Genomic DNA, 27,217 nt, shown 5'->3' with positions numbered 1-27,217 from the left:
TGATGTGGTCGAGGTATTGAATGCCTGACTGCTGTAGTCAGATGGCTGAAAGTGAACAAACTGAAACTAAAACCAGACAAGACAGAAGAGCTGTTGTTTGGGAAGGCAGAGATCTTGAGGGACAAATTATGATGGGTTCAGCTGACCCTTGCTGATTCAGATAAGAGCCTAGGGGTTATACTGAACACAGCATTGTTGCTGGAGGAGAAAATTAGTTTTCTCCAAAACCTCAATACGACACATGATGCATTGAGGATAAGTCTATCAGTGGCTGCCAGCCATGGTGACTGAAGGGAACCTCCACATTCAGAGGCTGTAAACTCCTGAATACTAGTGCCAGGAGGCAACATCAGGAGGTAGCCTTGGCCTCTATGCCCTGCTGTTGGACATCCAGAGGAACTGGCTGGCCACAGAGGGAGACAGGATACTAGACTAGATGGACCACTGGTCTGATCCAATAGGACTCTTCTTATGTACTTATGAGAAGTACAATTCTTTTGCAAAACTCAGCAATAAAGCTCCTTGTTAGGAAGATTCTGAACCTAAATCAGAGAAGCGCCTAAGTCAATAAGGATACAGTCATTGTCCCACCACTGAACTTCTTGACTGTACTGTGTGAGACCACAGACAGGGCAGCTTACATTTTAAGAATTATGAATACGACCTTGGAGAAGAGACCAATCCAATATATTGTTTTAAAGTAATAAAACAACTCCTCTTGACTTATCACCCACCTTTTTGTGTCTCCTTTTTGTATTTTTACCCAGTGTTCTATATGAGACATGTTGTGCTTCCTTTGTTTCTGTTTCTCTTGAGTCGGCCTGGGTACAAATCCTCGTTTATACAACCCAGTACCATTCTGTTCCACTGGTCCAGTAGTTGTATTTAATGAATTGGAAAGCAATCCATTCTTCTCAACAAGTGGAGCAACTTGGGACCGAGAAACTGTTACTTCAGGATTCAGAGTGCCACCCTCTGGTATCAGTGGGTGTTTAGGCTTCTTCCTCTTGGATTCTGTAGTGTCCTTTCTGACAGTGTAACGGTCATTTTCTCTTACTCTCCTCATCTCTTCACGCTTTTCATATACAGAGCTTTCAAGTGATTTTCTGTAACTTCCTTGTGCATCAGCAGGGTTTAACTTTGTACATTCTTTGTAGATATCCACATGATTGGCTTGAGGAACAGCTTGCTGATCTATTTTTTCTGTTTCTCTGAGGAAAAAATAAATGCAGCTAAAACCAGTAGTTTATTTGACTAGCTAATCTGATGAGATATTCTAATGCACTCACACTGCTTCCAGTTGTTGCACAAGATTAAGAAAGAGAGGAACTGACTCTGGTCCTACATATCAAAAATATTGGCATCCCTTCAAAAATGCTTGTGGAGGAAGTATTGTGTAAAGAAATTCACATGCAATTTATTTTAGTGGACTGGTGTAATTTATGTCCTTCAAGCCTGTTTGCTGCATTAATAGTGACCTTGAATCCAAAGGGATAAGAAAAGATAGAAATGTTTTAAAATAACAAGATAAATAAATACCATTCCTATTTTCTTCTTTTTCTAAAAGAAAGGCACATATATTACTTATGATGCAATCTTATGAAGTTACTTCAATGGTCTTTGACCTGAGGCCAGTGTTAAATATGCACCTTAAAGTACACTACTATAGTACTTATTAAGTTCTAAATGCTTTCTTCCCCTTTGCTGATGACATTGCATGATAAAAATAGAATTATTTGTCTCAAAGATTAGGGAGAGCTCATATGTCTTTGAGTGTTGGCAAAAGACGGCAACCAGTTAGCACTCGCAAAGTGTATGAATTACAAATCACAATACATAAATGACTAATTTGTCCAAGTAACTCCAAAGAAAAGTGGAACTTTTATAGGGTGATATTTTGTTTGCGCTAGAGATCATGGAAAGAATTAAGATGATGGGCTAGTAATATATTTTATTCATTAATTTTGCTATATATTTTGGTTTAACCGAGTAATATAACAAAGTAATTTTCTTTCCTTCCTCTGTTTTCTCCTCTCCAAAATCTCAGGTATTACACGTGATTTTGTCCGTTTCTTATGAATCTGACTTCTATGAGAGCCCCAGAACAAGAAGTACTCTTTGTTCTGGCATTCATTAAGACACTAACAGCCCAACCCCGGGGTGTGTGTGTGTGTGGAATCTACATCTAGAGCTGGTGCCCACCCCGCTGGTGCAAGGGATAAATGCGCTGACAGAGAGGTAACAGGGCAGGCGGGTGCCCTGTGACCCAGAAGAGCTGTCCCCACCCACCAGTCCAATGGATAAGTTATTTCTGAAGAGTAATATGAAAATATGATACAGGCATTTGCCAAAGTCAAAAATTGGCATGCAAATGTTTTAATTTAATTTGATTTCCAAATCTATTCAAGAACTGAATCCTTATAATACTAGTTGATATTTTTGTTATAATGTGAGTTCATGGAAGTACCGGTAATTAACAAATTTTAGCTTTTCCTATAATTCCTCTGATGTGATGCAATTTTACCAAAGATAAGAATTGCTTCAGTTCACTGTTTGCCTCCATTTTGCTTGTAAATAAAGAAGGCAACTGCTACCTCTATAACTTTTTGTCATGACAGTAAATCAGTGATTAGCATGCTTTTCCTAATTATGTGATGCATCAGAGTTCTTTGTTGCTTCTTCTTCATCTATACTTCAACTTAGGCTGTTGACACAGTTTTCCACATGGCATGCAGTTCTAACTACTGATAAACAGTTTGGATCACTTTGTAGATTTTTTTTTTGCCATCACGTCATAGTTGACTTATGGCAACTCTATAGGGTTTTCATGGCAAAGGACTTTCAGACGTGGTTTACTACTGCCCGCCTCCATACCATGGCCCTGGTATTCTTTGGAGGTCTCCCATCTAAATATCAGCCAGGGTCAGAGCTGGGAGAATGTGACTGGCCCAAGATCACCCAGCAAGCTTCCAAGGCATAAATGATTATTTGAACCTGGGCTCCTGGGCCCTAGTAGTCTGACCCCTTAACCACTATACCATGCTACCTCTTTGTAGACACACAGTACATATTTTTACACATGTCATATTCATATTTAAAATAAATATATTTGTTTAAAAGCAGGTAATCACTGAACTTGCCTCTTTGGTGATGAATAGGTTTGCATAAGGGCAGCTTGATTCATAACTCGGATCCAGCTATTCATATCTTCCTGTGTATCTGCACTGAAGTAGTATGTGCGCATCCCTGAATGTTCTGCCTGAGAGCCAATAACAGAACTTTTATTATAGATATATGCCCTCATGCCCGTATGGACAGCCTGTAAGAACAGAGAAATAGATCATTCCTAATGACCATAGATACACAGAGCACCGTTCTTAGCAAACATCACAGTATGTTTAAATAATTACAGTGGCCTTTGAAGTTAAACAGGAAAATCACTTTGATACAGGTTGTCATTGGAGACCAGTTATTTTCAGAGTTGTCCCATGGGGTTCTTCACAGCACAGTTTTATCCTCCAGGCTATTTAATGTCTATGTAAAAATCTTAGAAGAAATCATTTGTAGTTTTAGGATTAAATGTCAACAGTATGCTGATGATTTCCAGCTCTATATCTCTACCCAAAACTCCTGGGGAAGAAGCAGAGGTCTTGAGCCACTGCCTGACTACTGTGGTCAAATGGCTGAGTATGAGCAAACTGAGTGGAACCCCAACAAGATAGAGACAATACATGGGAAGCCTAAGGTCTTGATGACGCTTTCTACTTTTGATGGGGTTCAGAATGCACTTGCTGACTGGGTCAAGAGACTAGGGGTTATACGGAGCCACCATTATGGCTAAGGAAGCAAATTAATGCAGCCACCATAAGTTAAAACTAGCACCTTGAATTGGGACTGGAAGCATATGGGCAGCCAAGCAAGCAGGGAGAAACTGGTTTTGTAAGTTTGGATCTGGGTTCCAGTTAGTAGCTGCGGCTTCTGAACAGTCTTCAAAGGCAGTCCCACGTAGAGTGTGTTGCAGTAATCTAATCTGGAGGTTACCAGAGCACAGATTACTGAATCCAGGCTATGTCTAGGTAGATCATATAGATGTTAAATAGCATGGGGGATGGAATGGACCGCATACTGGAGAACCCTGAACTGAACAATATTCCCCAAGTGCCACCTTCTGGAGATGGCTCTCCAAATAGGAGTGGAATCACTGCACTGCAGTGCACCCTGCTCCCAATTCTGCCATCCACTCCAGAAGAATACCGTGATCAATGAAAGCCGCTGAAAGATCCAGCAGTATCAGCAAGATCACATTCCTCCAATTGCAGCCCCAGCATAAGTTATCATACAGGGTGGACAAGGTTGTTTCCATATCAAAACCAAGCCTGAACCCCAGTTGAAATGGATCCTGATAATGTTTCATCCAAGAGTGCTTGGAGCTGACTGGCAACCCCCTTGCCCAGGAAAGGCGTATTTGCTACTGGCCTATAGTTTTCCAGGTCAAGGGAGGTCTTGAGGGTTTCATAAGAAGTACTCTTACCACTGCCTCTTTAAGGCAGGACAGAACCACTCCCTCTCATAAAGAGCATTAATGTTCTCCCTGACCCACTCAATTATCTCTTTGACTTTAATAAGCCAGGAGGGACAGGATCTAGAACGGAGGTGATTGCATGAACCTGCCCAAGCACATTGTTCATGTCCTCAAGCTGAATCAAGAGAAACTCCTCCAATAAAGCTGGACTACAGTGTGTGGTGGACAGCTCCATCAATTCGACTGCCATAAGTCTAAAGTCCAAGTTGCAGCAAATGCAACAAATTTTATTCTGGAGGTACCCCGCAAGTAAATTACAGTGAGCCAAAGATGGTTCCAAAATGTCCACGGGGCCAGAGTGTAACAAGCCCAGTGCCACCTTGAAAAGCTTCACTGCTTTCCCAGTCCTATTACACTGTTAGATGACTCTTCCATTTGATCGTTACTGACTTATATTATGTAATTTGCTTTTAGTATTAGGGGGGATGGACTGCAATATAAAAAATAAACTTCACTACCAAAATCACTGCACTGCAGCAACCTGACTTTCCAAGTTTACCAACTAAGCATGTTTGTGAGAGTGCTTTTTATATTTTCCTCTGTGATATAATTACAATTACAGTTTTTCATGTTATTCCCCTAACTTGGTATATTTTCTTTCTGTGAACACTGTAAAAAACGAACTAAAGATGTTTTGTTGGTTCATTCCATTACTGAATTTTCATATATGATTACATTTTATGAATCACTGTGAGCCACAATCTGTTAAGAAAAACAGATGGCAATTCTTAAGAAGCAATCCATTTTATTTTAAAAGTGGTATTTTAAGAAGACATGTTTTCCATTTCTTTTGTAATTGGATTCAAACCTCCTTCCACTAAATGAGACTAAAGAAGAGTTTCATTTTGTGGAAAAGGGAGTTCTGGATCCAACTTACAGGTCTTTTAACAGTTTTGTTACAAAAGCACTGGAGATAGGTAATAAATTAGAAATATCTTGCATTTAAATCCCATAAAACATATTCTAATCAATTCTCTCCTTTAAAACGAAAGTTTAATAAGTTTGGACTCGACAGCTGAGAGCTGCATTAGCAAGAGCAGTTGCTTCAGAAGCCATGCCAGTGGCAGCCACAACATGCATGAAGTGACACAACAAAGTACAAAAGTATGCACACATTTTAGTGGAGAAAAGAGTGCATAATTCACCAAAGAAGGGCACATAGCCAAGTTATGCTGGCACAGGTATTACACAGACAATTAATTTTGGATACAAAATCAAAAACTCTCTGCTTACAGATGTACATAATCAAAGCAACATGCAGACATGTGACCCAAGAACCCATAGATTACTCAAAATTATGAGACATTACCAAAGAGTGCATTTACACGAACACAGACAGAATGATGTACTGGTAAGCAGCAGCATATGTCTCAGTACGGGGCATCCAAAGCAGTAAACTATACACAAAACAATAGCGTCTTGTATTTCACAGAGAGTTAAAACAACCAGAACATTCTCTTGTCAATGTAGGCAAACCTCCAACACACACATCTAAGAATCTGTATCAGCATAAGAAGAGTAAGCCAAAAGCACCACACTATTGAGCCCTCCTTTCCCTAATGTCTACTGCTGAATTTAATCCACTGATTACAGCAAACACTTGGGATATGAAGCAAAATAAAGGCACATGCTACAGCGTTGTACAAAGATCAGGATTGATTCTGTTTACAAACTAAAAAGACAGCTTTGGACACCATGCAAATATGATGATTCATGCTTACATAGTGCTGATTGCCACAGTAACATGTTTAGTGTATTTATCCCATTGCTCCCCATCCCCATAACTTATGGCACCTTAAACAAATATAGTAACAAGAATGCCATTTTTATTCAGATATGCACATGTTATTTCCATAAGTCAAAAGTCTACCTTCTGAAACTGCCTTCATGAAAGGACACGAGTTGAGTTTTTACATAAAGTAAATAAACTACAGATTGTAATAATAACAATATTAAATATCAACTCATGAGAGCCCTCTAAATACTGAAAATTACTAAATTATATGGGGAAGGCTCTCAAATACAATGTCACAACATGTCTTAATCCAGGTCTGAAGCTCACACTATGACTCACCTGAGTCAATGTAGACTCAGTTATCATTGCCAAAAAGGTACAATAATTAAATTGTCACTTTCATTTCTGTGACTACATATGGCCAAACTAATTATCCAATAGGTTTCAATTTCTACTGTTTCTTCTGCTTCCATTTGTGCACCCATGGCCTACATCACTGCTATTTTTGTTTAACAAGCTTCTTAATCAACCAATATTAGTGAATTAAGGCATGGTGAAATGACACCTTCATTTAACAGGTAGCCTTTATAAAACAGGTAACTCTTATGAAAAATAAACAATCTGGTATTCTGTATGTCCATATTTTAATCTGAAAACATATCTCCAGGTAGGTATGCTAACAACTTCCTTGTGGGTTGAATAAGGAGCCTATGGATCACATTTTATCACTTAAGGTAAATAACTTTTGTGCCTGGTACTTAATAGTGAAGGTGGAATATATTCTAGATCATATCCCTGATATCCATCTTACAGTATCCCTTGCAGACTGAATGTGCCACCATATAGCAATTGAGTGGCTGTTCTTTGCTAGCTTGCACAAGTGGTATTTTCTCATTCCCTCCACCCAAAATTTAACCTTATCAACCATAGTAATTCATAACAAGCTGAGGGGGAGGATGGCCTATTTTTGCCTACTAGTGAGGTAGACAGAAAAATTATGCATTTGGTGATAAAACTGAGAGAAGGAAGTCATCATGCATGTGTACATTTAGGAGAATTTGAACAAAAATAGTTCCGTGCAAACTGTGAGGAAAAGGAACATTACAAATTGACACTACAGCAAAAAAAAGAGAGAAAGAATAGAGCACACTGAATAAGAAATAGCTCATAGGGGGAAAAAGGAAAGTATATTTAAAAAGTAAGATTGTAGTAGAAAATGATAGCACGGACCAAAATGAAAAGTTGTGACAGTGATTTGAAAAATAATAATGATGGTAGAATTTGTGTTCAAAGGAACTGTTAAGAGTTAAGACAATTGAAAAGCAATACAATTGAAAAGCATAGGAGTTCACCACAAACAGTTATGTGGGCCATAATGGATTATATCTGGAGCTAAGTGGGCTGTCGTGTGACAAACCTGGGTCTGTTATGGTTCATATGAGTTCATATGTGTGCATGTGTTGGGGGGTGGGAAGGGAACAATGGCTGTCAGCTGAGAGTCAGCAATCTGCCCCACCCACAGCAATAGCCCTGGGACTCACTTAAAAGTTTCTGAGTGGGGAATAGGGGAACAAGCAATGCCAAGTCACTCATTCCCACAAGGAAGAGGAATCTTTGTAGAGCAGGAATGTGGCAAGATGTGAGGTGGGTCAGAATGTTATTTCCTGTAGGAGTTACACTTTGCATTTTAAACTTCCTGTAACAAAAAAGACAGCCATTTTTTTTTAAAAAAAAACTTCAAACATTTGCAAAGATTGCATTGCTGTTCATGTGACTGTAAAACTTCCTTCAATACTCTGGTTCAATAAAAAAATTAAAGCATATGTTTTACAAGTTAGATTGCAATATACATAGCTATATACTTTCTCTGAATCCTATGTAGGCAATTGTTTGTTTAAATTGTTTGTTTAAAGTTTGTTCTTCCTGCTAACATTAAATTGGATGATAACTTAGAACTCTTGCCTGGCTTCAGAATCCTAATTAGAATTTTGACAGCGCAAAATCTATTTTGTGTGAAACTTCCCTACAGGAGCTAAATTTCACATAATATTCAAATTGTTGTTATTGCCTCACACCAAAAAACATTATTAAAACAATCTTATATGCATGCATGAATGCATTTTTTTCTAGAAGCAAGTCTTTCCTGTCTCGTTGCATTTTAGTATTTTATGGATTGCTGAACTCAACTTTTCCTTTTACAGCAGACAGCATATAGGCTATTTTTCATCCATATGAACTCCGTTTAGAGCTCTTTTCACTTCCTTTGAAATTCTGTATATTTTGTGCTGTTCTTACTTGATTCTTTTGGCTACTGTCAAGCATTGTAGAGTGCTCTATCCAAACCCATGGGACAGCTATAATCTCACCATACAAACAAACAGAAGCAGCTACTGGATTTTATTCCAGTATCAACCTGGTTAGTAGAAATGGGTAGAATGAAATACAGAGTGCTGAGTTCCACATACAGCAGCTGCAGAAAGCATGTTCACATTTGCATGGACATCAAAAGCAGTTTTATCAATAAACTTTTTTTACTATAATGACTACCTGCAGAATCTATACTTGGTTAAATATAACAGAGCCGCCCAAATATTTGCCAGTTTTATTTTAGCTGCAGGCAAGCACAGTATTCTTGTAAGTGGGAGGACAATCAGTACTAGGAAAGCCAGAAGAGTTCTGTGAAATCTTAAATTAAAACTAAGTATTTCTATAATATAGTAAAAACAGTCTGAGGTACAACACATACACGTTCACAACAGGGATGAAAAAATAATATTGGTACCTATTCATGCATTCAGATGCCCTTATTCTGGGAAGAATGAGAAGACAAAGCAGGCTCTCTCTCATATTGCACAGAAGGAGAAATGGAGACAAACCCCAAGAGCATACCAATAAGAACACAAGGACAAAAGTTGAACAAGTTAAAAAGGCAGGATCCTGAACAATTAATAGAAAGTTGGCATAGTTAAGTCTATCCTCTCAGAACCTGGCATCAACACTTACTTCACGAAACAGTTCTCTCTATATAACTGTTAATGAATTTGCCTACTGAAAATGCCCTCCTTAATTTTTCCCATCTAATCCCTCAGAGTCAGAAAACAGCATGAATTTTCAATGCAACCAATTTGGTAATTCTGACTGGAATTAATTAAATACTGGTTGAGTCAACTTAGTTTCACTCAATATAGAAGGGCTGTGTAATTGCCAGCATTGTACCTTCCAGATTCACACTGGCACCTAATCAATCAGCCAGTTTCTATTAATGCAGAAACTCATGAGATAAGAAGAAATTGTGCAATAAATCCAACAGATTTAGTCATGTGAAGGAGCTGAAGGCTCCTGGAATCCAATGAAAGCACACATTCACCTCTGTGGTTTGAGGCCTAATGCTGCAAAGCAGAAACAAAGAAGAAATCATGAGCAATGTATAGCAGCTAGGTTTTTTGGACCTTGTCATTCTTGTAAAGGGACAATAACTGTAAATATGTATGTAAATGTAAAAATGTAAAAAAATGTAAAAAAAAATGTAAAAAAAACACCTTAAAAATAAATGCAGAGCCCTAAAACTGTTCTGAGCTTTACTTTCCAAGCAAGGAATGAGTTATATAGGTTATTTGCTTTTTAAACGGTTTAATAATGAAGTATGTATTGAATAGCTGTATTTCATCATTGTTTCATTCATAAACTAATGTATTCATTTTGTAAGAATTGTTTATGACATATATTTTTGATAAGGAGCTGTAGAAAATGACATCAATATAAGAAAAGATGAAGAATAGGGATCCTGAAAGCCTGCTATTATGACATTTTCAATAAAACAACTGTCTCATAGTACTTTAACCCTGGGCCTAAACATGTTTATTTAGAACAACTTCACTGGAATCTAGCCTTTGATATTATGTTTACAACTTCCAAACTAGGATGTATTTTAATTAATGTTCTACTAATAAATCTGAAGAGTACAACACTTCTGAGCTTTGTAGAAGAATGAAATTAAATGGAGACAAAGCCTTAGGAAGCAGAAATGAGAAAAACATTATAGAAGAGACAAATTTTCAAACAATTTTTCTCAAATGGCTGATTCAAATATTACATTTTTACCCAGGGAAATAGAGGAAGAACAGAGGCAAACTGTCTGGGAATTTGTTTCACAATAATTTCTACATCTGTATAGAAAATAATATATGAATAAACCCTGGGAGACACACAATCTGACAGGGTAATCCAGATGTTATATTTTACCTTCAGGAGGTTACTCTCAGGGGTGATTTGTACACAAAGAAAATATTAACATATAGTTCATTTTTTACTGAACAATATGCGCCAGCCTTCTGAAGTTAACACAACACAGGAAATTACATTTATATACTGCACTTTCATACTTTAGTTTTCTCTTGGATATCAACCACAGAATGAATTCCTGAAAATGATATTCTGATGGTATAAATAGATAAGCATGATCAGTATCAAATGTGTCCTGATATGTTTTCTGCCCATACCAGAAAGGCATGACTTGTTAACACGGTTAAGAGCAGATTTGCAAAGCATGAATTGGTTTAAGTATTGTTTAATTAACATCAGTACTGGTATAAAGGTAAACTGGGAAAGAAGGAGAAAAGAACATTTAGTTTTGGCCTTTCTACCTTCACCTGCATTTTAAAATGATGCACAGATTATACAAGGTCCATACTATAGTTAATAAGCAAAAGAATTCTCGTCATACAGGGTTCTTGGTTCTTTGTATCAAACACATACATAATTTTAAACTACTGCTTTGCATTCTGATAGCATTTAACTTTTTTTGTCCTAGAAAGTGATACACAACTTGGCACTGAAATGAAAAGATCATTTGTCTTTAATTTCGATCTGGGATGAAATATCAGAACAATTATTTAAAAGCACAACAAACACAAACATGGCAGGCCTTAATAGCATTCTGCTAACAACATCAAACAGATGGTTCCATAAATCCATCTGTCTTAAATATATATGAAGAGTAAAGCCTCAGTTTCATAATTGTATATAGATTTTTAAAAAGTTTTTGCCTGAAAAGTTGTGAATATGATACAATTTCTCTGGAAGAAGCTACTGTTATTGAGTCCAGATTTTTTTTTAGAAAAGATATGTTATTGATACCAAGTTTAGCAGAGAGCTTGAGGGAAATGCAGATGCAAAGACCATCACCAAAAGGAGATACTGTTGAGTGTATAGTAAGTACTAGGGCTGCCTACTCCAGGAGGGAAAATTCCTGGAGATTTGGAGGTGGAAGTTTAAAAATGGAAGGGATATAATACCACAGAGTCCACCTTCCAAAGCTGCTATTTTCTCCAAGAGAATTAATCTCTGTAGTCTGGAGATCAGCTGTAATTCCAGGAGATCTCTGGGTCCCACATGGATGTTGGCAAGCCTGGGAAGTACATGTATCTATGCTTTTAAACACAACCATTATCTATCCACGATTATTTATTTGACAAGCCTGGTCAGCACTAGATGCCTAGAGAGCCAGTGTGGTGTTATGGTGAGAGTGCTGGGCTAAGATTGGAGAGGAAACTTACTGGGGGACCTTGGGCCAGTCAGTCTCTCTCAGCCTAACCTCCCTCACAGAATTATCATGAGGATCTGACGAAAGAAGGGAGAACTTTGCAAGCCACACAGAGCTCCTTGAAGGAAGGACAAGTTAAAAATGCACTGAACAAGTAATTAAAAAATGAAAAATGTTCTCAGTCAAATCGAATGGGAAACAAGCAATCATAAATATATATATATATATGAGAAACATTTTATAGTTACTTCCAGTAAGAATAAAGGATTCAGTTATGCACAGAATTACTAAAGAATTCTGCATGTGCATAAACAAGCATGTGAAAAGAACTGTGCCTAACTAAAAGCAGCAATATGATTTTAAAATAGTTTCTCATAACAGACGAAGGAAGCAGTCAACTATATGTTGTAGTGTAGTCATTGCCAAATGTAACCAAACACGAATGCATATTAAAAAATCTAAGGTTTTCTAACTGAAAAACCCAAAATCCTTATGGATTGTTAGAAGGTCTGGAATCCATTCCCTATGAGCAGAGACTGTAGACGTTTCCGCACAGCCAAAGAACAGCACCCTGGGGAGAGTAAAAACACCATCCCTGGGGTGCTGTTCGCACGCTCGTCCCCCCCCCCCACTGGTACGAAAATGCCACTTTTGAAACTTGCTCCCTGAGAAAGTTTTTTCAAAACCAGCATCTTCCTGCCGGCGCGGTGCAAAGAGCACCGGCGTGAGGGCACCGCTTTTGGCCCCTCCGGTGTTCCAGTCACCTACTTCTACACCCTGCACAGCTTGGGATGGCTGGAGGGACATGCCCACGCTGCCCTCCGACCCCTGGAGGTTGGAGGGCAGCATGGGCGTGTCCCTCCAGCCATCCAGAGCTGCACAGGGAGGAGAGGTAGGTGAACTGGATGAACCTGAGGCGGCTCCATGCAGAGCCGCCTCTGTGGTTTGCTGCAGCTTCGGGGCTGCCCGCACGATACCGTGCAAGCGGTCCCAAGCCTCCACCGGCATTAATTATGCCAGTGGAGAGTTGTTTCTGCCGCCGTGCAGAAACGGCCATAGTTAGTTGGGTATGTTTAATCTGGAGTAGATAAGGTTAAGGAATGCCATGATAGCCATCTTCCAATATTCTAAGGGATGTAATGTTGAAAAAGGATCAAATTGTTTTTTGATGCTCCAGAAACTGGGACACAGAGCAATGGATTCAAACTCCGAGAAGAGAGATTCCACTTCCTGGCAATAAGAGCTGTTTGATAGTGGAATGCACTGTCTTGGAGGGTGGTGTGGTCTCCTTCCTTGGAGATTTTTAAATAGAGGCTTGATGGCCAAGTGTCGGGAATGCTTTGATTGTGTCCAAGAAGGATCTTGGACTGAATGGCCCTTGTGGTCTCTTCCAATTCTGTGATTCTAAGGAAGCACCACATGGCATTCCATAACAAAATGGGAGTAATTTTTAAATCTCTTTTAAAAAAATAGAGTGCCCTGAAGAACAAAATGTTGTAAAACAAATCTTTAACACTAATGACATAACATAATTCTGCCTTTAATACTGTTGAATTTCAGATGGGAAAAAATGATGTTTTAATACATATTAGGGTTGCCAAGGCCCCACTAGGGATGAGGGATCCCCTGCCTCCAGGTCTCATTAACTGCTGCCACTTGGAATGGTAGTGGGAGAAAAAAGTGTAGCCTTATGTACTTGCCCAAAGCCTATGATAAAGTTCTATGGTTTTATGGTGATTCCTAGAGCCACTCTTTGTTTCTTCCAGTAAGAACTTCTGCTAAGTATATGAGGCTGCATTTTTTTAAAAATTATCCCATTACACTCAATAAACATGAGGACTGCAGGCTCACTCATTTTGTGTTTCTTCTCCTCTCACATGTATTAATACCTTCCTCTACTTACTGATTCACAGTAACTATATGTTGTTGTGAGAACCAGACTGGGCAATTTTTTTTTGTTCAGATCAGAAACCCACTTCATATCATGGTTTGTGATCCTTTTTGCCAGTTGGGATGTCACAGCACCCTATGGATACATGACCCTTGAAGGAGAAAACAGAATTGAAATGCACAAAGGTAATACAGAGAGGAAGCTCTCAGCATATTTCCAATAACCAAACCTTGGTCAGGCTGTAATGTCTGACCAGGGTCAATGCCGCAGAATAAGAAAAGTGCTACCAAATTATATTCTTTCTGTTAGGTAAGGACAGACTAGCTGTTCATCCTCCTTGACTATGATCCAAAGAACTACAAGCACAACTCTGTTAACAGAATTCTCAAATCTCCCGGTTTTCTGCAAATGCCAAATGCTACTTCAGCGGGCTGATGGAACTTTCAAGAACCACATTGGGTAGAACATGGGAGGGCTACAGCACAAGTGGAAAATTAGCTCTGACATTAACAAGGGCTTTTTAGGGTCCCACTGACACTTTTTCTTTCTATATTTTCCATTCTCTGGAAAATATGATTAAGTAGAATTCCTTATGTGTTATTCTGCATAATACTTTTCTAATGTTAAAATATTACCACTCCCTTTTACTGGAAGAATAAAGTGGCAGTTCCATGGCAAACAGATCTATTTTTTAAAGGAACACCGATTTTGAATGAACAACACAATTTAAAGAAAAAAATACATAATTTCAATTGCATTGGTACAAATAAAGCTGTTATCCACAAGGACATATTACATGATTAGATGTGACTACACAATTAGATTTGAATAATCTGCTCTTTCCAGAACAGTTTTTCAGTGAGCACAATTATATCTGTTAGGAAGGAGGGATTCATATGTATGTATAAGGTACATTCATAGATCTCTTCCTGTTCCACATCTGGAAATAGAGATTGTGTTCCAGCAGCCTCTACAGTAGCCATTACAAGGTCATGTGGTATTTCTGAAAAAGTAATAATAAATTTTGTGCTTTAAATAAATCATATGCTTTGCAATTACTATACATACCTTAAAAGAGTACTTGCGATTTATATGATCTTCAGGTCCAACTGCTGATATTACATAGCTAGGCAATGGTATACTTCCAAGAACAGACTCTTCTCTGCTGTCTTTTGAATTAAGAAAGCAACATTTAGTAGCTATGTTTCATCTGGGAAACCAAAATAGATTAAATATAGCAACTGAAAAATATAAGTAAATTTGGTGATATGTGAATGAGCCATTGGTTGTATTCAGATTTAATGATTTAAAATGATCAGCTGTGGTTGAACAAAAAGTTGGTCTGTGTCTCTGTGTTTATTTTGCAGCCAATTTATGGTGACTCCATATGAGTTTCAAGGCAAGTGATTAAGGGGAGGTGGTTTGCCACTGCCTTCCTCTGCAGAATCTTCGTTAGAGGTCTTCCTTTCAGGAACCAACCTAGCTTAGCTTCCAAGATCTCACAAGACTGAGCTGTACCATACCATTCTACATCCTCCTCATTAGTCCACCAGATATAAAAAATAGACTAGTTAGTTTGAAAATTCCAGTCAATCAGCTGTTGCCTCCTTCCCTGCCTACAAGGAGAATCACAACTTCCTTTACATAGACCAGCTGACAGAAAAGTATCATTATGTATACTGCTCATTTCCTTCTGGTCAGCCTCCATAAATGAGTGGGAAACAGGCAGGGAAGCTTAGGGCACTCTATTTCTCCTTGGCAATCTTTAAGCTTGTTATGAGGAGTAGGCTAACCGGTAAAATTCTTTTGCCAGAGAAAGTTGGAAAATAATAATTTGTTTAGTTCAGTTGCTGGATACTTGATTAGAGAGCCATGGTTGGCTTTGTTCTCCCGTTCAACCATGGCTGGTTCTCCCGTTCAAGCAAAGATAATAAGATAATAAGATTTCTAAAAGTAGGCAGATGTATTAGGGATTATGGCTTGGATGCAGACAAACATTGTGGTAGGTACAAGGATTTCTTGGAGTAAAATTTTCTTGCTTACCCTCTCTTGCAACAACACAAAATGCCCTCTGAAATCCTGTGGCTTGGGGTCCCCTCTCCCCAAGATTAGGATTTCAAGGAAAAATTTGTGCTGCTATAGGAAGAGAGAGGCAGGAAAATCAAACTCCGTGGGCAGAAACAGGCTGAGGGGCTCAGGTTCTGAATATACCAATACTGTTCATTGCTACATCAGAAAATGCAGTATTCTGCATGTATGTTTTCCAATCAAAAGTAAAATCTAACAAAGGTAGCTCCCATGCAAGCCTCCCTGAAATAACTGCAGATGTTGCAGAGGCAAAGGAGGGAACTATACAGAAAAACAGTTAGTAGAAAAAAGCTTCTAAGATGCAATCTAAGAATTTAGGAATAGTTTTGAGGTATTCATTTGATATTCAGGACCAGTTCTTAATTACGTCAGAATTCTTAACATCATAACAGTATTAACTAACCTTTGTAGTAAAACAAGCAATAATCAGCAAGCACAAACCATCGTCTTTTCCATAGCCTCATTCCAGAGCTATCCTGAAAATATAAATAAGTTTTAGCCTGAATTCTTAAAGAAATGAAGGAAACGCTATAATTATAAGTTTTAAATAGCTGTAACCTTTTTGAGATGTTCTAACAGAAGGAACCCTTGTGGAAGGTAGTAGGGTGATGATGGCAAATTCCAGCATGAAAGCAAAAAGTTGCAGAAGAATACTCAAGTGGGAACCCGCAATGACTTGCCAGGAAGGGATCTCATTTTCCCCTCCCCCACTATTTCCTTTTTCTCTTCCCAGAAAGCTCCCAATGCCTCTTCTCTTTTCCTGCTTCTTTCTCACCAAACACCCAACCTACCTATATCTGCCTCTCTGTCTTCAGTTTCCCAAACTAGCACCCTCTATGTATTGTCGAAGGCTTTCACGGCCAGATTCAACTGGTTGTGGTAGGTTTTTCAGGCTGTGTGGCCGTGGTCTGGTGGATCTTGTTCCTAACATTTCGCCTGCATCTGTGGCTGGCATCTTCAGAGGTGTATCACAGAGAGAAGTCTGTTACAAGAGAAGTCTAGATACAGTATATAACAGACTTCTCTCTGTGATACACCTCTGAAGATGCCAGCCACAGATGCAGGCAAAATGTTAGGAACAAGATCCACCAGACCACGGCCACACAACCTGGAAAATATATATATATATTTCCAGGTTATATATTATATATATAAATACAACAGTTCCAAAGGTGTAGCTATGGCCCTTCCACACATGCAGAATAATTCACTTTCAATCCACTTTCACAATTGTTTGCAAGTGGATTTTGCTATTCCACACAGTAAAATCCAGCTGCAAAGTGCATTGAAAGTGCATTGAAGATTTTCTGATAACTAAGATTTTCTGATTAAGTGAGCTTTAACCTATGAAAGCATATGAAGGAATAAACTTTGCTAGTGTTTAAAAAGCCACTGTTTACATTCTTCAACATGTTTGAAGAGCTATCTGAAAATTGTACGGTAAATAATACAAACATATTCCTCATTCAAAGTATACTAAATGTCTATCTCTGGCTGTTTCTGCACGGCCCCCTAGGCGCCTCCACGCCGGCAAGAATTCTGCCGGCGTGGAGGCGGAGGCCGTTCGCATGCAAGCATGCGGACGGCCTCTGGAGAGGCCGGCAGGCGGCAGGCGGCTCCGCATGGAGCCGCCTCTTCCGTCCGACTCACCTTGTCCCGTCTGCGGCCTGCTGGCCGTCGAAGCCCCGCCCACGCTGGAGGTCGGAGGACAGCGTGGGCGGGGCTTCGACGGCCAGCAGGCCGACGACGGGGACAAGGTGAGTCGGATGGGGAAGGGAAACAGCGTGTTCCCGGCGGTGCTGTTCGCACCGCGCCGCCGGGAACACGCTGTTGAGGGAAAAACAACCCTTTAAAGGGTTGTTTTTCAGGGCGGCTTAACGCCGCCCTGGGGGATGGGGAGCAACGCCAGGTCGGCGCTGCTGCTTAGCAGCAGCGTCGCCTGTGCGAATGGCTCCCTGGGAACGGCGTTTTTACCGTTCCCAGGGCGCCATAAACAGGCCGTGTGGAAACGGCCTCTGTAAACACAAACCAACATTTTAAAAAAGTATCAACAATCAATTCTGAAGTGCCCTGATCACTCACCAGGTACTCAGTTCTAACATTTTTAAAATGTTATATTAAATGTACAATTATTACAAAACAGTTCTGATTGAATATCTGAGCTACATTAAGAGAGATAATCATACACTTGCCTGCTTATGAAGCCAGCCTCTCACCACAACAGGGACATTAGGGTTCCTCCTTATAGCATGATCCCTTTTCCCAAAACTATGAATTTTATTGCCAGATTTTACCACCTTCGGGGGGGAAAAACATAATACTGAGTTATGATTGTTACATACCATTTTTTTTTACCATCTAGGGTACTTGGATACTATGTTCCTTTTTTAAACTTATCAATGAAGCAGGCAGAGGATTTTTCCAAGTCAGGTGCTTTAACATGAATGCATGAATTACACTCATCCAGCAAATCACTCCTCCATCTTCAAATTATGCCCCCTTTCGCACATGCAGAATAATGCACTTTCAATCGTCAATGCACTTTGCAGCTGGATTTTACTGTGAGGAATAGCAAAATCCACTTGCAAACAATTGTGAAAGTGGATTGAAAGAGCATTATTCTGCATGTGCAGAAGAGGCATCTGTCTCAGGCCTCACTTCTTTTTAAAATCTTCCCTGTAAGAAGCTAATAATGCTCCCAAGTGGCAATATATCCTGGAACTGGTCTTTACATCCTGAAAAATTAAATCCAAATTTTAAAATCCTAGAAGATGGTAGTCAAAAGTCAGACAATATGAGATCTGAGAAATTCCTGCCCTATCTTTCTGCACAAGAAAGCTAAGCAATACCAAAAAACAATACTGATATTTGAAGCCAACCCTTCTGTGTCTGAGCTTCTCCTTTAACATAGGAAAAATCTATCCTGTAATTTCTTATTCCATATACCATCACTCAGAGATAGGAATCTTAATTTATGGATTGAACTTTTTTTTTTGCCATTAACTAACATTTGACATATGGTGACCCCTGGTGGAGTTTTGTAGGCAAGAGACTGTTTAGCAGTAGTTTGCCATTGCCGGCCTCCTCACTACAACCCTGGGGTTTTTTTTGTATTGCTTAGCTTCTGGCATCTGATGAGATCAGGCTAGCATGGACTATTCAAGTCAGGGTCGAATTACTTGAATTACTACTTCATATTTCTGGGCCTTCTGTAGTCAGTTTTCTCCTCCACATTCATGAATAAGGTATTGGAAATACAAATGTAGACTTACCTGGGGCCCAATATTTCTCTAAAGTAGCTTGTTAATTCCCTTTTCATCATCCTTATAATATTTTTGAACTACTCAACAACAGAGATTTCCTACAGTGTCCTAAATTATTCCCCCACAGTTTGAGTCAAAAATAAAAAGGTATAGAAACATCTTAAAGCATAATAACAATAAAATTGCCCAAAAGTAACAGGATGTATTCCTAACTCAAGCCTTAGGGCAAGAGGGTACAAGAAAAAGCAAGACATTAGGGCCCTGCCAACACAATCAAGCTCTTCAAGACAGGAACTTTTTAAAGAAGTAGCCATACTTATACCAGCAAGTACACAATCCCCCAAATAGCACTGGTTAGAGATTGACAAAACGGCATTCTGTTTTACCCCAACTAATATTTATGTATTTACTTCATGTATACCCTGCCTTTCTCCCCATGGGAACCAAAACCATCTTACAACATTCTTTTCTTCTCCATTTATCCTCAAAACAATGTAGGGGATAGAGGAAGAGAAACACTGACCCAGCCATGACACTCTCACCTTTGCTGGCAAAACTCTTGAGGTACTTATTACCTTGCAGAATCGGAGCCCTGCAGGGCAGTCCATGCAGAAATTGCAAACACAGTTCAAATACAACTTTCTTTGATAAAGTATTACCTTAATGTGCATACCACAGAGGCGGAGCGAGGGGAAACCATGCCCGGGGTGCATGAATGCCCTGCGCCCATGCTGCAGCATTGCCCGTCCCCACCCCTGCCCTGCCCTGGAACACCACAGAATGCCCCACCATGCCCCCTCGACGGCCCGGTCACACCTCCACCGTTGCTCCACCCAGGACGTTGCAAACCCCCCCCCCCCGCACAGTGGGCGCTATGCCACTGGCATACCATGTCTCCCAATGGGTGCACCCCAAGATGTGGGAAACCTTGAATTGGAGGGAGAGTAGAATTGCAAGAGTGCCATTGCAGAATTTTGGAGGCCATTTGTTCGTTGCTATTGCAGAATTTGTGTCCCTTTGACTCTATGCAGGCAGTCTTCAGAGCACGTAGAAGCCAGCAGGGACTCAAGCCACAATGCAGTGTTAACTTGCTAAGCCTACAACAAGAACTGCAGCTACCCTGTGACCAATGCACAGCTAGCTGATCTGCTGTGTGATTGCCCACTCTCTTGTTCTAGCACAGGGGTAGGGAACCTGCGGCTCTCCAGATGTTCAGGAACTACAATTCCCATCAGCCTCTGTCAGCATGGCCAATTGGCCATGCTGGTAGGGGCTGATGGGAATTGTAGTTCCTGAACATCTGGAGAGCCACAGGTTCCCTACCCCTGTTCTAGCATGACTATTGAACCAGTACAGCACAGATTCTTACCCATGGGCAAGTCCATCTAGGAACCTGCAGTGATTCAGCAGCTTACATAGCAGCTTTGGTGGAAAAGAGGGTTGTTGAGAGGAATAGTCAACAGCAGGTCAGGTTATGCTCACTCAGACTCAGCGTGGGAGAAAGAATCCCAAGAATCTGAGACCAAAACTAGGCCCTTTTAGTTGATGAAAGCTATAGAAATATGCACTGAAGAAAAAAAAACAAAAACAAAAAAACCCTGCTTTGCTTAGAATAAACATTGGATTTAGTTTTATTCCTTTATCCTTAAGGAAGCGAAAAAGAAATACAAAATATCAAATGAACTCCCCGTCCCTGCAATGACTTGCGTCAAAAACATAATTGTGAATGCTGCAATTAAAATAAATACCTGAATTCACAAAAACAGTTTATTAAAAACTGTAGCTGCCAGCCTGATTTCTAGTCAACAATTATTTTTACTGTTCAAGAATACAACATTATGGGCTGTCAGTTGTCAAGAAATCAAAATATAATTTAGATGGCATGTCATATATTGCCTATGAACAGACTTTTAATATAAAAATAATCAAATATTTCAGCAGCATTCTGGTTTTACACTCATATGGGTTTGCAGAATGATGCCTGGCATTAATAGACAATACAAAATAAAATCAGCATTTTTTTTAAAGTCAAAGTAACTTTGAAAAAAATCTAAAAAGTTAAGTAATCTTTTCCATCCAAAACCCCTGTTCATCCAAGGTCAGACATTAGCAGTCCTGTCCAGGTGATTTATAAATGGCATTCCAATAGTGTTGCCAACTTGGGGTTTGGAAATACCTGGAGATTTGATGGTAGAACCTGGAAGAGTGGGATTCGGGGTGGGGAGGGGAGGTATATTGTGCAGGCTGCATTTTGAAAACCTCCATGTAGGATCTGGAGCTCACAAGATCAAAATACTTGATTTTTAGGAAATGGTTTGACTGATAACCATTATGCACACAAGCTTTATACAATCAATGCTCCTAATAAGTAAGAACATAAGAATATAAGAAAGAGCCTGCTGGATCAGACTAGAGTCCATCTAGTCCAGCACTCTGCTACTCGCAGTAGTCCACCAAATGCCTTTGGGAGCTCACATGTAGGATGTGAAAGCAATGGCCTGCTGCTGCTGCTGCTCCCGAGAATCTGGTCTGCTAAGGCATTTGCAATCTCAGATCAAGCAGGATCAAGATTGCTAGCCATAGATCGACTTCTCCATAAATCTGTCCAAGCCCCTTTTAAAGCTATCCAGGTTAGCGGCCATCACCACCTCCTGTGGCAGCACATTCCAAACACCAATCATGCTTTGCGTGAAGAAATGTTTCCTTTTATTAGTCTTAATTCTTCCCGGCAGCATTTTTAATGTATGCCCCCTGGTTTTAGTATTGTGAGTAGTATCAACTAAGATGCCCAAATCCCTTTCCTGGTCTGTGACTGATCGCACTGACTCCTGTAGTCTGTATGCGAAGTTTGGATTTTTTGCCCCTATGTGTATCAGTTTACATTTTGCTACATTGAACTGCGTTTGCCATTTCTTAGCCCACTCACCTAATTTATCAAGGTCCGCTTGGAGCTCTTCACAATCCTTTGTGGTTCTCACCACCCTACATAATTTGGTATCATCCGCAAACTTGGCCACCATGCTACCCACCCCTCTTTCCAGGTCATTTATGAATAGGCTAAAGAGCACTGGTCCCAAAATGGATCCTTGGGGGACACCACTCCCTACATCTCTCCATTGTGAGAATTTCCCATTTACACTCATCCTTTGCTTCCTGTTTCTCAACCAGTTTTTAATCCATAGGAGGACTTCCCCTCTTATTCCTTGCAAGTAATATGCAAGCAATAGTTCTTCACATATAAAACTCATGAACTGGAGAAGATTGAACAACAAGCTTCTAATTCAAATTGCAACTCAGACATGACCCCATCACTGGGACACTAACAAGATGGCAGATCAAGTTCTGTCCTTGAGAGAGAGGAAGACTTACAGTGAACAAAGTCAGACTTACCTTATAGTTGGGCTTTGTATCTACTGTGGATGCAGTTACTGCAGTGGATGTTTCACTGGCCATGCTTGAGGGTCTTTGGTTTATCTGATGCTTGGACATTTTCAAATTATGCCTAAAAAAATGCAGAGGAAATGTTTTGATGACATTTCATTTTGTTTTTCATTTCAAAGTTATCTTTTTAAATCCTGCACAGCAAAGTAAGTAGGCACAAATTGCAAGCTGTTTCAACTTACAATAGCTTTATTCAGACATCACCATTAACAGAAGTATGGCCAACTCAGTTCAGTATGAAGCATAACTAGCACATGTCATGCATTGAAAAGTTATATGTAATTCATATTAATTCAATACTCAAATATTTACTGATTTATGGATGTTAATAGCCAAACTAAGCTATTATTATCAGCAATTGTAATTCCTCACACAGTATGCCTCAAAAAACTTCATTTACTTGGTTTTGTATTCTCAACTGAATTTTGTAATTATTTTTAGTTAACGACACAATATTTTTATCTTCAAATGTTTCAGCTTTTATAATCTCCATTATATTTCTAGGTAAATTGCCATTCATCCATCATTTATTTCAGGAGAAGGCAGTTTACACTGTTAGCATTAACAGAAAGACCTGCCTAAACAAAGTATCTTAAATTAATGGCCAGATTATTTCATCTGAATAAACTGTACCATATAAGCCGAATTAGTCTGCAATAGTGACAGTATACTGCACCTCCTGGGAATATCAAGGTTGCTAGGCAGAAGTAGGCAATGATAAACCACCTCTGAACGTTTCTTGCCTTGAAAACTTTATGACTTGCCATAACTTGACGGCATTTTCTACCACCACCTCATGAGACATAAAAAAGGTGTTCTGATAGTATGAAGCATAGATTACAATAGATATTACAGGCAAGGACTTGCCTTTGGTAACTGTTTGGGAACTTTTATTGGTGTAAAACATGGCAGCTGACCTCCTAACTCTTACTGCCAGTTTAATGATACTATCCATATGCCAAGTATCAAGAAGCCAAATACACAGTTCTTGGATGGCTCTCCCAGAACTGCAGAATTTGTTCTTCATCATAGAAATAGAAGGACTTCGAGTAATAAAACCTAGTCAGAACAGGGAGATAGGGAAGAAGAAACAGAAGTGGGTACATTTGCTTTTTGTAAGAAGGGTTATAAACTAGTTACTGTAGGATTTCAGATCTGTGTTGCATACAAATATCTTTTTTTCTTCATCCATGTCATAAGCATTCATGCTGGGACAATGTAAAATAAGAACAAAATATAAAAACAAATACCTGTAGCAATGAAGCACTTGTAAGCCCTTACCTGCCATATCAAAGTTGCCTGTTACCTCCCATACATTCCCCCCTCACTCACTCACTCACTCACTCACATTTCAGATGTAAGAAAAAGTCATTTTGCTAATCTTACAAGATTAACCCTCCATTTTACTAGCTACAACCAGGCATAGAAATGTTTTTTTTACATTTAAGGGTAGCTGTGAAGCACCCTGTTGATTATTCCCTGGAAGGACAACAGTGGCATGCACCTATAAACCAGTGTGATGATTATATTAGACTACAGCCAGGGTATTTCCCTTCAAGAACCTCCTATTTTCATACAAGGGTGTAAGTAGACTCAATCATAGATCAATCCAAGGAATAAATGATAGGAACTATGTGAAATAAAATGCCATCTCAAGATGAAACAGGTTCCCATGAGAAACGGCCCTTGCCTCTATCACTAGCTTGTCTTTAACTCCAAGAGACCTGCCTGCAACCTAATCAAATGAACACCTAAAAATTGTGTGTGCTTAATATTCCAGCAATGCAGTATGCATTTTCAAGATCTATTTCATATTGTTTGGTGAATCATACACAGGCTAAGAGGAAAGAAAGGGATACATCTGTGCCATAAAAGCATTCTGCCACCTCTGCAGACTAATTAAGATCCAAGTCCATGCTGCAGTTTTTGGAGTAGAAGCTTAATGCCATTAAGTCAGAGGAGAATTGATTCTCCATCTCAGAATAGGGGGCACAGAACAGCAAAGAGGAAACAACAATGAATCACTGTTTGGTTTCAGAGAAAGAAAGCAGGCTATAAGGACAAGGTCTTTGGAGGACAAGGAGGAGATTCAATTTTTCCAACAAAAGAATGTCACCACATTAATTATCTGTTTCGAAATCAAGTCATAACACTCTAATTAACCAAGTCAATTTTAACTAAACACATTTATTTTAAACAATTCAATTAAGGTTTTAGACTATAGAAAAATATGCTATCTGCAGTCTTCACAAAGCTATTCATACATGAAAGAGCAAGTGAGTGAACTTTGGATTTAATGACAAAAATTATTGATTTGTTTACTTGACCTATAGACTGCCCATCCCCATAATAACCTCCAAGCGGCTTAAAACAGTCAAACAATTTTTAAAGATTTTAAAACAAATTTTTGTCTGTTGGTATACAGATGCTAATACAAGTACCAACATGCCATGTTATTTGTACTAGAGCTGATAAAGTTTAGGGTTTTGTCGGTTTTCCAGGTTGTATGGCCGTATTTCAGTAGCATTTTCTCCTGATGTTTCACCTGCATCTATTGCTGGCATCTTCAGAGGATCCTCTGAAGATGCCAGCCACAGATGCAGGCAAAACGTCAGGAGCAAATGCTACTAGAACACGGCCATACAGCCCAGAAAACTCACAACGCTCTAGTGATTCTGGCCATGAAAGCCTACGACAATACACTGATAATGATTATTTTACTTTTGCTGTAACATGCTGGTAATGTACTTTATATGCACTTTATAACTAGTAGCTAGGATTTATCCTAGATTTATGGAAGGGGGTGGATACCATAACTTACAAAACGTATAATAATAAAAAGGAAGAAAATTGTCCCAGGAATACTTTATCAACTGTGTTGGCAATTGCTTCAAACTGTGAAACTGTTCATTTCATGCTGGGCTTTAAAGCTTAAGAGTTCATTAAACATCCAATGCAAACTGGCAAATGGAAAACAAAAGCAAAAAGTTTTCAATCTAAATATTCTAATGGGTGAAGTTAGAACATACAACATATTGCTGCACTGAAACCTCACTGCTCCTTATCTACTGTTAACACGCTAAATGAAAGCTCTGACAAATTGACTGTCCTGAACATTTCTGCGCCTGTCACTGATATTCAATCAAAGAACAAATGAAATAGATAGGCAACAGCACCTCTTGGGTCATTGTTCATTATTTCTCCTACAAAAGAGCAAACTATCAGAGGAAAACAGCTCATGAACATGACAATCAGCCTCAAGGTTTCATTCAAGATAGCAGCAGGTCAGTTTCCACTATCCATTGGGATTAAATTATTTGTTCTTCAGCAGCTAAGAGTTTGGCTGAAGCGACACTTTGAAGTATGCTATTTTTTTTAAGTTTGTATGATGAAATGTCATACAAATATATATATAGCCAGTCAGTACAATCAAGAAAATTGGGATATTCAGTAACTACTGTATTAGGATATTAGAAGTATGGAACTAGCATTAAATATTAACATGACATACTATTAGGTGGTACAGAAATCACATAATAGGATCCTACTTACAATAAACTAGGAACAGCAGAAAAGATCACAAGTCCATATAATTTTATCCAAATAAGTTTTTAAATAGTTTGTACTGTGCTGCCTTATTACCTGCACAGAGAAACTCTCTTAAATAGTTCAGTTCTGCAGTTTGCAGAAGTCCAGGAGTGTGAAAGCAGGCCGTTCTGCAAGTGGGAGAAAGCACATGTATGGGCAGTTGTTGATTTTGCCCATTTGCAGTTAGCATCTGCAGAAGCCCCTGCTGACATGAGGGGAGTTGCCATGGCATGGCATAGGGAGAAAGGTGATCTTGTAAATAAGAGGGCTCTACGCCATGAAGAGACAGCCCAAACCTTAAACTGAGCTTGGAAACAAATGGGCAACCAAAGAAGGGTCTGCAGAATATGTTATATGAATGCTCTGTCTAACTCTCAGTAAATAGTTGAGCCATGGCATCATGGACCAGCTGAAGTTTCCAAGTTGATTTTGAGGGAAGACCAATGTACACTGCATTACAGTAATCTAGTTTCAATGTTACTAAGGCATGGATCCATGTGGCCAAGTCAGCCAATCAAGTTGAGGCCATTTTATGGGCTAGGCTGACTTGGAAGAGAGTATTTTTGCAGGTGTATTAACTTGCTTCTCCAGTGATAAGGCTTGATCCAGTATAAACCCAAGGCTTTCATCTGAGTCAGTAAAAGGTCAGCTGAATTCCATCAAAAGTGGGGAGAACAAGATGACATTATCTACTGTATCAAAGGCCCTTTTCGCATTGCGGAAAGGGCGCTCCCCCACCGGCAGGAATTCTGCCAGTGGAGGGGTGGGGGCCATTCGCACCGGAGCGTGCGAGCGGCCCCTGCAGAGGACAGCGCGGGAGAGGTGGCTCCGCACAGAGCCGTCTCTTCCCCGTCCGTCTCCCACTCACCTCGTCGCCTTCGTCGCCCTGCTGGCCTCCTAAGACCCTCCCTCGCTGCCAGGGGTCAGAGGACAGCGAGGGAGGGTCTTAGGAGGCCAGCAGGGCAACGAAGGCGACGAGGTGAGTGGGAGAGGGACGGGGAAAACAGCGCATTCCTGGCGGTGCCGTTTGCACCGCGCCGCCGGGAATGCGCTGTTTACCAAAAACCTCCCTCCAGGAGGGAGGTTT

At 39.7% G+C, this 27,217-nt stretch overlaps 1 protein-coding gene across 9 annotated transcripts in view; it reads right to left on the bottom strand.

Moving 5' to 3' along the window:
- Positions 1 to 27,217, bottom strand: part of PLEKHA7 (pleckstrin homology domain containing A7) — a 185,199-nt gene that overhangs the window by 52,538 nt on the left and 105,444 nt on the right. For all 9 annotated transcript variants that reach the window (XM_048485551.1, XM_048485543.1, XM_048485544.1 and 6 more), the window contains 6 exons: positions 22,492 to 22,603; positions 18,031 to 18,135; positions 16,242 to 16,314; positions 14,819 to 14,919; positions 3,141 to 3,319; positions 735 to 1,211 (listed from right to left, as the gene is read on the bottom strand). In XM_048485551.1, coding sequence (XP_048341508.1) covers positions 735 to 1,211; positions 3,141 to 3,319; positions 14,819 to 14,919; positions 16,242 to 16,314; positions 18,031 to 18,135; positions 22,492 to 22,603 — 1,047 coding nt within the window. The remainder of the gene's footprint in view (positions 1 to 734; positions 1,212 to 3,140; positions 3,320 to 14,818; positions 14,920 to 16,241; positions 16,315 to 18,030; positions 18,136 to 22,491; positions 22,604 to 27,217) is intronic.

Source organism: Sphaerodactylus townsendi, linkage group LG02 (genome assembly GCF_021028975.2).
Source record: "Sphaerodactylus townsendi isolate TG3544 linkage group LG02, MPM_Stown_v2.3, whole genome shotgun sequence".
Lineage (NCBI taxonomy): Eukaryota > Metazoa > Chordata > Lepidosauria > Squamata > Sphaerodactylidae > Sphaerodactylus > Sphaerodactylus townsendi.
Note: the sequence above shows the minus strand (reverse complement) of the source record. Positions and strands in the feature narration are given on the sequence as shown.